The sequence below is a fragment of the Zosterops lateralis genome (genome assembly GCF_965231275.1).
Source record: "Zosterops lateralis genome assembly, chromosome: 10".
In the NCBI taxonomy this organism is placed as follows: Eukaryota; Metazoa; Chordata; class Aves; order Passeriformes; family Zosteropidae; genus Zosterops; species Zosterops lateralis.
Genome location: NC_139770.1, coordinates 13471565 through 13483518, shown reverse-complemented (window position 1 = coordinate 13483518; position 11954 = coordinate 13471565). Strand labels below are relative to the sequence as shown.

The window sequence follows — 11954 nt, the reverse complement described above, 5'->3', positions numbered from 1 at the left end:
ACCCAACCCCCCCTTCCCCACTTAAACCTCCCTGAAAAGTCAAAGCAGAGAGACAGTGAATATTTTTGGAGCACATTTTTATTATTATTATTATTTGCAACTGCGAAGATCTCTTTCCCTCTTCCGCACCAGCCTTTTTTTTTTTTTTTCCTTTTTTTTTTTTTTTTTTTTTTTTTTTTTCCTTCCCCCTGCGCTGATGCCGAAGGGGGTGTTTTTGATGTGGTTGCTTTGGTGGTGATCGTCGCTGACTTTCCAAAGAGGGTGTTTTCGCTGCCGCCGCTGCTGCTGCTGCTTCTCTCCGCGTTGTGTGTGTGCGCGCGTGATTTTTTTTTGGTTGCTGCATCGACGCTGGGAAGATGCTTCTGGATGCTGGACCGCAGTATCCCGCCATAGGAGTCACTACCTTCGGATCCTCCCGCCACCACTCCACGGCCGATGTCACGGACAGAGAAGTGGGACTGGGGATCAACCCCTTCGCCGACGGCATGGGCGCCTTCAAAATCAACCCCAGCACCCACGAGCTGGCCTCGGCCGGCCAGACCGCCTTCACCTCGCAGGCTCCCGGCTACGCGGCGGCGGCCCTGGGGCACCACCACCACCCGACCCATGTCAGCTCCTATTCCAGCGCCGCCTTCAACTCCACCCGGGACTTTCTGTTCCGCAACCGCGGCTTCGGGGAGGCGGCGGCCGCCAGCGCCCAGCACAGCCTGTTCGCCTCCGCCGCCGGCAGCTTCGCCGGACCCCACGGACACACCGATGCCGCGGGACATATACTTTTCCCGGGGCTGCACGAACAAGCCGCCGGCCACGCTTCGCCCAACGTGGTGAACGGGCAGATGCGCCTGGGCTTCTCCGGAGACATGTACGGCAGACCCGACCAGTACGGCCAGGTCACCAGCCCCCGCTCCGAGCACTACGCCTCGACCCAGCTGCACGGCTACGGCCACATGAACATGAACATGGCAGCCCACCACGGGGCAGGGGCCTTCTTTCGTTACATGAGGCAGCCCATCAAACAGGAACTCATCTGTAAGTGGATTGAGCCCGAGCAATTGTCAAACCCCAAAAAGTCCTGCAACAAAACTTTCAGCACGATGCACGAGCTGGTGACTCATGTCACGGTGGAGCACGTTGGAGGACCCGAGCAGTCCAATCACATTTGTTTCTGGGAAGAATGTCCGAGAGAAGGGAAACCTTTCAAGGCCAAATATAAACTTGTAAATCACATCAGAGTCCACACAGGTGAAAAACCTTTCCCCTGCCCTTTCCCAGGCTGTGGCAAAGTGTTTGCCAGATCAGAGAATCTCAAAATACACAAAAGAACTCATACAGGTACGGTAACCTTCTCTGTCGCTTTTCTCTCTGCGAGTGGAAGCGCCGAGCGGCGGGGCCGGAGCGGGGCCGGGGCCGGGCCGAGGGCTCGGGGGCCGCCGGGCGCCGGGGCTCGCTCGGGGACCGGGGGGTTTGGCCCAGGGAGCGCTGCTTTTCTCCGGGAGAGGCCGGCTCGGAGCTCCGCTGCAAAACGAGCTCGGTCACAGCCGCGCCGGCAGCAGCAGCAACAAAAAGAAAATGATCCCTGCCGAGGCAGAGGGGGAGGACGGCGGGGTTTGCTGCTGGGATTGTGTTAGGGCGGAGGGGGTGGGGTGGGGGATCGCAGCGACCTGTCCTGTTTAAATTTATAGGTTTTAATTAATTATTGTTCGGCAGTTTTGGCTGTGGCACGATGAGAAATCGTGCTAAATGTTGCAGGCAGCTCATTCGTCTCCTCTCTGCAATTCAGGGCTTGGTAAATATTTAATTCCGTTGAGCGATATTAAACAAACCGAGCCCGGCGCGTTACTGTGTTATTGTTGTGCGGAGGGGAGGCGCCGCTATTCCTGAGAACTTTTTCCTTCGTGGGAGGTGGGAATGCAGCAGCCTGTGGCCGGGAGAGCGATCTCCCCCTGCTCCCACTCCCGAGCGCTGGAAGCCAGAGCCGCTTTCCCCAGCGCTTTTGCCGAGGCTTTGGGGAGCTTCTCTGTCCTTGATTTCCCGGGCCGAATAATTTTCAACATTGCAAGAAAATATGGGGGAGGGGGCTGGGGTGGGTGAGAGAGTAAAATATTAGGAGAAGGAGCTATAAAATGGGAAAGCAGAGGCTGAGGATGGTGTGTAATATCCCAGCACGGCTGCTCTCCCGCTCGGAGCGTTGTGAAGAGGGAGAGGTGCTCGGGACTGGCCTTGAAAGGAAACTCGCCCCTCCAAAGGGAAGAGAAAAAAAAAAAAAAAAAGTTGATTATCTGCCCCACTCTCCTAAAGGGGCACTTGGTGGGAGTCGGAGGTCCGGAGAGGATAGAGACTAGGAGCAAGGTTTTGGGATTTGAGCCTGGCTGAAGTTAGAAAGTTGCGAGTGTTTGCAATGGAGCCCCGAGCTCCGTCCGGCGGTGCGGTGACAATGAGCGATCCTCCGGCCCTGCTTAATCAGATCCCTTTCCCCCCCCCTCCCCCTTCCCTCTGCAATAGGTGAAAAACCATTTAAGTGTGAGTTCGAGGGCTGTGACAGGCGCTTTGCAAACAGCAGCGACCGCAAAAAGCACATGCATGTGCACACTTCCGACAAGCCCTATCTCTGCAAAATGTGCGACAAGTCCTACACGCACCCCAGCTCCCTCCGAAAGCACATGAAGGTAAATGGAGGGCGCCAGGCGTGCGGGCCCGCCCGGGCGGAGGGCGGCGGGGCCGGGCCCGCGGGCGGAGAGAGGCCCGAGGCCGGCGGCCGGCGGGGCCCCGGCTCCGGGCCCGCGGGGCCGCGCTCAGCCCCCGCCCCGCCGGGCCGCGCTGGGTGCGCTGCGGCCGGGGAGGGGCAGGGGGGCAGCGCCAGGACGCGGCCGGGGGGCGAGGGCCGGCCTTGCCCCGCGGGCCGGGGCCGGGGCCGCCGGGGAGCCCCGCGGGAGAGCCCGAGCCCGGGGCCCGGGGCCGGCTCCCCTCGCCCGGCGCATCCCCGGGCCGAGGCCTCCGTCCGCCGCCGCTCTCTATCTCTGCCCGGGTTTTCTCTTGCAGGTCCATGAATCATCCTCGCAGGGGTCCCAGCCTTCTCCCGCCGCCAGCTCAGGCTACGAGTCCTCCACCCCTCCAACCATCGTGTCTCCATCCACAGAAAACCAGACCGCCAGCTCCTTATCCCCCTCCTCCTCCGCAGTCCATCACACGTCCAGCCACAGCACGCTTACATCAAATTTTAACGAATGGTACGTCTAAAACGCTAAAACAAAACAACAACAACAAAACACAAACCGAAACAAAAAAAAAAAAAAAAAAAAAAAAAAAAGAAAAAAAAAAGGAAAAAAAAAAAAAAAAAAAAAGAGCCCCAAGCGAGCAAACAAATACCCTATTTAAAGACTCCAAAATAATGGACACTCTAAAATCGAAATTTAAATGAGCAAACAAAATTAAAATGCTGCCAGTAGACCCAGGACTGAGTAAAATGAAGACTTAATTTTTTAAAAATAATTTTTTTGTCCTCTATTATTTCTCTCTCTTTTTTAAAAATAGTTCCTTTTTGTTCTTTTTTTTTAATTTTTTTTTTTTCCTGACTGTTCTGCTCTGTCCCATGGCTTGGTAGGCGAAGGGGTTAGTAGAATGCATAAGAAGACAAGGTTACCAGGGCAAATGCCAACTGTGTAGGGCTGTACTGGAAACCACTGATTAGAGATCGCCAACTGCATGTCTGCTCGGGCAGCGGCCTTCCCCCCATCCCCTCTTGTAAATACAGAATTATTAGCTTCAAAAACAAAACGACAAAAAAAGTGTACTGTTTGATTTTGTAAATAGTTATATCGCAAGTTGAATAAGGGGATATGTGGATTTGTGGTCTTTGCATATATGTGGGGGGAGGGGTGGGCGGGCGGGAGCGGCGACGGGGGGGAGGAGGAGGTGGGGGGGCAGAGGGAAGAGGTAGAAATTCAACTATTTGTACTGAATGGCAAGAATGTTCTAGTAAATGTGTATCAAAATGTGAATTACTTTGTATTATTACAGTCTAAACGTCGATCTAACAGAATATTATTGGTATTAATGTGCTTTTTTGTATAAAGTGCAACATTTCGTCCCAAAGTCCAGTCTAAGTAGTGCAGTAAAATGTTGTTACACGTCCTGTCAAGAAATTCGTATAGTGAAAGCCTGGATCTGCGTGTCAAACTGTTACATTTGTTTATGTAAAGTGATATTAAAAAAAAAAAAAAAAAGATATAAACTATATCTGTCCGTTGCTTTTGGCAAATACAAGAACATAATGTATATAAATCCTAATTTCCATATTTATCCGCATGTAAAGGTCCGGTTATACCTGTTACAAGATATTCAATATTTATGGCTAGAAGAATTGGTATGTAAAATTTAGTTTACAGAACTGTTTGGTAACATTTCGTACCTTATTAAAGATTCTTAAATCCCAAGAATTGTGGTAGGAATTCTTATTCACTAAGTCAACCTGCTGCAACTCCTACTAGCTTTAGGATATTAGAATAAAACTGTCCCAGTTTTTCACTGCTTTCCATTATGTCATCACTAAAGCAGCGAAGGTGATATAAATGTGATAAATGAAAGGATCCCTGCTGGCATTACTATAGTGTGTAATTAGTATTTATATCAAAATTTATGAAACAAATTTTCGGCCGCAGTATAATTTAAATGACCTTTGCAGACATAGAATAACAACCATAAAAATAACAGAAATAGATTGCATATGCTACATAAATATTAATGTGGGGAATTGTTACACGAGAAGTGCTGCATTCCACTCCAACACTGTCCATGAATCTGCATAGACTGGGTCCCTAAATTAAATTAATTCGGATAACATATATTAGGAGATTTAAAACAGAGGAGATTTCGGTTGCTATTTTAATTTAAGGCATTTATGACCATAACTAATTCTTAGGCAGTGGATTCACGACTTTCCTTGGGCCTTTTACTCCAAGAAGTACAGCACTGTTTCACGAAGGCCGTTGTTGTTGTTGTGTGTATTTTTCATTTGGGTTTTTTTATCTTCTTTTTTTTTTTTTTTTTTTTTTTTTTTCTTTGCTGATATTCCTTAAAACGTGATGTTAATTTAAATCAATTACTTCTTATGTTATGTTATTATTATTACTATAATTTTGCTAGTGTTAATAGCTTTCTAAAAAAATAAATCTAGGGCATAAGAATTATTTTATGTAATTTGATTATCTTTCTATCTCTTTTATTTATTTCTCATTTACTTAAGAAATTCGTTCCATTGGCTGGCGTTGATACAGTAAATTTGTAAATGAGAAGACAATATAAAAAATCTAAATTACTTGTGCTTAATGACTGTAGCAGAACGCCTTTTCTCTAAATCAGATTGTCTTCCTTGCAGTTTAGTTTGATAGATTTGCAAGCTGTACTGCTTCCACTAACTTAGCTACGGTTGTTGGAACTGTTGGGCTTTGTTCCTGGTTGTAGCTTGCATGATCGCCCCATTAAGCAGACAACATATCAACAGACAACACAAATCATGAGGTTGGCTAAAGCTGCGAGGGCTTGTGATATGTCATAGAGTGAATTGCACAAACTGACCTTCCAGTAGACCAAGATGACACTTTAACAGCTTCTTTAAAGAAATATTATGTGTACAGCGAGTCAATGGCCATATTAACCGCTCGGGGGGCGGGGGTGCGGGGGAAGGCGCTCTCCCCTCACATTCGTGCGGGAACCCGCCCCGAGCACAGCCCGCTGCCTCTCAGCAGCCCTCAGCGAGAATTTTCCTTTGTCCGTAACATTTGGGGGTCTTCCTTGCAGACTTTCCACTGCCCGAAAGTACACGCCTCAACCCCCACCCCTAAAAAAAAAAAAAAAAAAAAAATAATTAAAAATTAAAAATAAATTAGTTTCTCTTGCTCATCCGAAGCCTCCCTCACTCCTGCCAGTTCGGCACTGCCGCCTGCTCCCTGCAGCACCCATGGGAAGGCTTCGCTTTAACTTTACTTTCTACAAAATGTTATTATTATAAGGCTAATAGCAGTTTTCAATGAAAAGAGCGCCACCTTGCAGGGTTTGGCGAGATAGGAAAAGTTGGAGCCCAGCGGGACCGGGGCAGAAAGTGTTGGCACTTGAGGAGATGTAGCCCACCGGGCAAAAGAGCCGGGGGGAAAAGGGTTTCATGCGCCGAAAATGTTGCTTGTTGCGAACCTTTCAGGGTGACTGTCTCGGCGGCTTTACCGGGCACCGGTTATAACAAATGTAACTTGAGCGTATCTTAGAAAAAAAGAATCCTTGAGCTCGTCTGAGCCATCCATCTGTAAAGTAAAAACCCGGAGAGATGTGGTGAGGGTGAGATATTTTAAAGATGCGTATTGCACGTTTCTTTGAACTCGTGTAAAGTCCCTAGTGGTCGGTTAACACAGATCTGTTACTTGTGTGCATTGGAACACTTGGTTAATGAGTATTCTTTTAAACTTTCAGTCTGAGGTTTGTTTGAGCGTCCCACAGCAGAAAGGATGATTCTGGTGTTGTTGTTGCCGCTGCTGTAGGATTTTTATCTGGTGTGAGGGGGAACTGTGCGATTCTGGTTGATCTCCATCCCGTGTATGTTCTGAATTAGCGACGATCACTGGGGCTGGAATTGTTAATGCTGAATTCAAGTCCACGCCATGCTGGTGCTTGTGCTGTTCGCTTGGCTCTGGAGAGGGGAGCAGTGCTTTGAAATCCCCGGCAGAGAGAGGGGTGTTTTTCAGGCAGAGGGGTTCTGAGGTTTCTCCCGGCGGTTTCTGCGCTGTTTTAGTCTCTAAAGTCAACTTTCCTCTAGCAAGGCTCCCTTTGCGGATTTACTCACGAAAGCCTGCGAGGAGAAACACCGAGCCCCTCTCTGCAGCCTCAGCGGAGGCCATCATTCTCTTTCTGGTGTCTGCCTCTGGAGATGTTGTCGCGGTACTTTTCCTGCGTGGGAAAAGTAGATTCCTGAGCCCACGGCAGGCCGGGCCGAGAGCCCCGCGCTGCCTGCTCCGGGCCAGGCACCCCGCTCGGCTCCGGTGTGTGCCGCCTGCTCCGGGCCGGGCACCCCGCTCGGCTCCGGTGTGTGCCGCCTGCTCCGGGCCGGGCACCCCGCTCGGCTCCGGTGTGTGCCGCCTGCTCCGGGCCGGGCACCCCGCTCGGTCCGGTGTGTGCCGCCTGCTCCGGGCCAGGCACACCGCTCGGCTCCGGTGTGTGCCGCCTGCTCCGGGCCGGGCACCCCGCTCGGTCCGGTGTGTGCCGCCCTGAGCCCCCCGCGCCCGCCGAGCTCCCGCCGCCGCGGGGAGTGTTTGGATATACCCAAAGCAGGGCGGCGGTGCCGGCGGGGGACAGGGCAGGGCTGTTCGGGTGGCTGTGCGGAGGGCTGTGTGTGCTGGCCTCTCTCGGGTGGCAACCCCCGGCCGTGCTTGTGCCGTTTGCTCGCAGAAAGTTAAATGCGAAACAATAATCAGGCGCTTCCACTTCCCCCGCGAAAGACTCGCCTTTCAGGTCGCTTTAATGGTTTGTGAGTGATCGCTTGAATTTATTAAAAGGCAAGTCCGGCATTCATAAGGCAAAGTTAGCTTCTTTAGTCCAGACACTGCTTGAAATGGGGACACCCGCTCCGCGCTGGCCTCGCCTGCTTATCGCCCTTCTTTTGGCCGTGAGGAAGCGGCAGTCCCTGGGCTGATGCACGGAGCATCAACACTTTTATTTGCTGCTTCTCCGGCCACGCTGGTAACCGGCTCTGACTCTGTAAGTTTCCCTGTGTCCAGACCCCTGCTCCTCTGCAGCAAGCCCTAAAGGGAGCGGGCAGCGAGCAGCGAGCCGGGCCGGGCCCCGCAGGAGCCCCGCTGCACACCCGGGGCCGCGGGAGCCAGAGCCCCGCAGCAAAGGCCGCTTCAGCAGGCAGGACGGGGAAGGAGATCCCCTCTGGAAAGGGCAGAGTATTTCAATGACCTGACTCTAAAAGAACCCCGTGTGCGTTTTGCCGCTGGAGCTGAGGGCGAGAGGAATTCGTGAGCGCTACGCCCCCGAAGGAGGCTGAGCAGGTACCAGGCACACCGTGCATCACCATGACAGAGTTCACATCGGCGTTTGCACACCCCGCAGGCCGCTGGCACCCGCAGCACGGCCGGGAAGGCGCTCAGGGCTGTGCCCGCCGTGGCTGTGCCCGCAGCCCCGCGCACAGTGCGCACCTGAGGCCGGGGCTCCATCCCCGCGCCCGGCGCCGCCTTCCCGCGGGAATCCGCACATTTCCCTCAAAAGGTGGCCGCCGATTCCCTGCTGAGCGGGGCTTTGCTGCCGGGAGAGGCCGGGGAAGGCTGGGAGGCCCGGCCGGGGCCCGGCGCGGCCCTGTAGCCCGGCCTGCGGAGCGCTCCGCGGGCGCGGGGGGTCCCGCGCTGGGCACGGACACGGCCCGTGCTGGGGGTACAGCTCACGGGACACGCGGGCACCGCCGCAGGTCACACCGGCCCACCGAAACCACCCTTCGCCTTGCTGATTGTGGTACAGATATGTGCCTATCTGTACATTGCCTCTCTCTATCCACATTTGTACGTGAAGACAGAGCGGTGTTTCTGGAAAGACACACACTCATGTGTTTGCATGGAGGTGTATTTCCGAAGGCGCACAGAACCTCTATTATTCAATGCAAATGTTTCCGTACAATGGGTGGCATTCGTAACAGAACGGGTGTAATTTCCGAATTCACCCAGAAAGATTAATAATTGAGATTTCTGTTTTGAATGAGGGGCAGGTCTGATTTCCTGAACCTGCTGAACGCATGAAGGTGGGTTCCGTTTCACCGCAAAGATGCTGCGTTTGAGAGAGCATTGTTTATTAAAAATGGCCCAGGTTTTTGTTTTGCATCAGTTCTTTTTTTCCCCGCTGCGAATGTCTATGGGTCAGATTTGGTTCATCTTCGATAACATGAAACACGATCCTGTGAAGCTAAGGGGCTATTTTTATCATGCAGCTGGAAGCTGTCATCAATTCATAACATTTATTTCGGCTTTAGAACGATAGTATAAAATAGCATGAAGTTTCCAGATGACGCCCGTACTGCAGACAGGATTTTTCAAGTATAATAAATCAAATTAATTACCTTTTAGATATATACGACCATACTACCTCTCTATGAAACTGCTATTAAAAAAATGCTCGTTGTGTGCATCTGCGACTGTGCATGTGTTTACATCTGGGGAGCCAAACACAGACTGGGCTGTCTGGGGCAGCTGCAGCGGGGCAGGGCAGGATCAGTGGGGCACACTCCAGCCCGAGTCCTCACACGCCGCTTGTCCAGACGTGGGCACGGCTTTGCTTAGCGAGAAAATGAAAGTTGTGTTTTGGCACGGGACAGAATAGTAAGATCCTTTAGGACCCTTTTCACTTCCAAAAATCTCGTGAGGAAATACGACCAAAGAGCGAATAAAAAATAACCCCGGGGAAATACCCCCAGATCAGCAGGCTTCCCCCGCCGGGACGCGTGTGTTGTGCTTGGTGTCGCCTCTTTCGGGGCCGGGGGCAGCAGGGAGGTTGGGGACTGACCACCTGGGGCCGGTTCCTGGAGCCGCGGCCGCGTTGGGGGCGGTGCGGGAGTGTCGGTGGGGCGTGTGCGCGTCTGTGCGAGCGCTGGCTGTGCGAGACTGATGCGTGTGCGGGGCTGATGCTGCGTGCGTGCCCTGCACGTGTGGGATGCGCCTGTGAGCGCTCCGCGAGTGCCTCAGCGCCCTGTGCGAGTCCTGTGCGCGCCGTGCGTGTCTGTCTGTGTGTCTGTCTGTGTCTGTCTGTGTCTGTCTGTGTCTGTCTGTCTGTGTGTCTGTGTGTGTGTGTGAGCGCCCGCCGCGCGCCCCGGCGGCGCATGCGCGCTGGCGGCGCGGCTGCACGTGCTGTTGAATATTTATGACGCGGCCCCGCCGCCCGCGGAAGGTGCCCGCGCGCCCGCCCCGCGCGCCCGCCCCGCGCGCCCGCCCCGCGCCCGCGCCCCGCACCGCACGTGCTGCCCGCCCGACCCGACCCAACCCAACCCAACCCAACCCAACCCAACCCGGCCCAACCCAACCCGGCCCGGCCCGTCCGGGGCTCCCCCGCCGCGCAGAGATGCGCCCGGACAGGCGCCTTCAGCCTCCCCTCGCACGTTGGGCAAACGCGACCTCCCTCCTTTAAGGGGCTCTTTAGCCCCCTCCGCACAGCCGTTCTCAGCGCCGGGGGTCGCCGGCCCAGTGGCTTTTCGTGGGCTTGTGTGTCAAAACGCGACGGGTGCAGTCACTCCAGAAGAGAACCGTCTCTGGGGAAGGGAGAAAGGTTCTTGTAATGGATGCCTTTCTGTCTCGCTCCTCTTAAGGAAACCTCATGATACTGTACGGCCCATCATATTTTATCGCTGATGTATCGACATGGCATGATAGATCCGAGGAGGAAACACAGGCTCTTGGCATTTATTTCTTTGTAGGATGTGGGGTTTTTTGTTTTTGGTTTATTTTTTTAACAAATAGTAGTAATTCCCAGTACTCATTGTTCACCGGCACAAAGTGATTTTAAAGCCTTTTGTACGGTGGCAAAATAACATCCCATGGTATCAGAAATGTGCTTCTGTATGTTGGTAATGACGAGGATTTTTGTCTCCCCTGGGGCCGGCGGGCAGCGGGCAGGGTGGAGGCGGGAGCTCCGGGCACACCTGGGCACTTCCCCCGGCCCGGCCCGGCCCGGCCCGGCCCAGCACCCCCGGAGTTCCCGGAAAGGCCCTTCCGGGTGCAGGCAGGCTGAGTGGAAATCGCCCAGCGAAAATTCCCTCTCGGTAGCCTCTCTGTCCCTCTTCCCCCTCCGCCATAGCCCACCTCTCTCCATGGCCCCTGTCCCTTCCTTGCCCGGCGCCGCTGGGTGCGTGCCCTGGGCCGGGCTGCGGGAGCCTCTCCGCCCAGCACCTGGAGCGCCCTGTCCCCTCCCGCACGGCTCGGGCTCCCCGCACGCCCCAGCCGGCTACAAGGGGCGACAATAAAGACCATGTCCATCATGTCGCCTTTTCATTTCAGAAAGGGCAGATCCTGACCTCGGTTCCCCAAGTGGACGCTTGTCTTGGGCACGCACCGTTGTCACCATTTGCTCCAACATTTAAACAGATGTGTATTCATACATATTTCCCCCCTGCTTTCCATCCAGGCTTTTTTCTTCCTTCCGTTTCCCCCTCGGCCGCAGGGGAAGCCCCCCGGTAATTGCAGGGGCACTGTCAGGGCGCTCAGGGGGCAGTGGCAGGGGGAACACACCTGGGTCACACGGCCGCGCCTGGGCGGGGGAACCCGCTCCCGTCATTTGGCTCCCAAGAAAACTGTTGATGTCTAAGTGTGAGCCTGAACCTTTCCATTTAGTGCTCATGGCTGCTTCATTTCCTCCCTGCCCCCAGCCCTTTCCACTCCGGGTTCGCCCCTCTGTTGTGTTTGCAGAGATAACCAGGTCCCCCCGCGGGCCGGGGCAGGCGCGGGGTGTGTGCCCCAGGACGGGACCGGCTGCGGGGCCAGGGGAGGGGGACGTGCCCGCGCCTCTCAGCCAACTGGACAACAACGGGCTCCATTATTATTGTTATTGTTGTTGTTGCTGTTGCTGTTAGTAATATTATTGTTATTGTTGTTGTCGTTGTTACTATTATACTGATTTAAAAATTATCCCTTTGCAACTTGCAAAGCGTCTGTAGATTTACCTTAAACCTGCTTTTTTTTTCCCTAGCCAATGGTGTCAGGGGCCGGCCAGCCTGTCCCTCCGGAGCGTTAACCCTTGTCGCTAGCTGGAGCGAGTGAGAAGCTGAGGTTTGGCCCCGAGGAGCCGTGTGTGTAGATCTGGCACAGCTTTGCTCCCTTAACTCCTGGATCTTTGTTTTGGTGGCGACCAGGGAGAGCAGGGAGCGCTGTGCTCGCATTTCCCTCTGGCTTTTACACACGCACACACACACACACAAATCCCCCTTTCCAACTTTC

The 11954-nt window shown here is 53.7% G+C and overlaps 1 protein-coding gene across 1 annotated transcript; it reads left to right on the top strand.

Annotated features, from left to right (window-relative positions):
- Positions 1 to 356: 356 nt before the first annotated feature.
- LOC310913558 (zinc finger protein ZIC 1) lies at positions 357 to 3813 on the top strand (the record flags this gene model as incomplete). The annotated part of the gene is made up of 3 exons (XM_083869079.1): positions 357 to 1332; positions 2503 to 2666; positions 3040 to 3813. 3 exons carry the CDS (start codon positions 357 to 359, stop codon positions 3235 to 3237), a joined length of 1338 nt encoding a protein of 445 aa, XP_083725205.1. The 3' UTR covers positions 3238 to 3813.
- Between the last annotated feature and the right edge of the window lie 8141 nt (positions 3814 to 11954).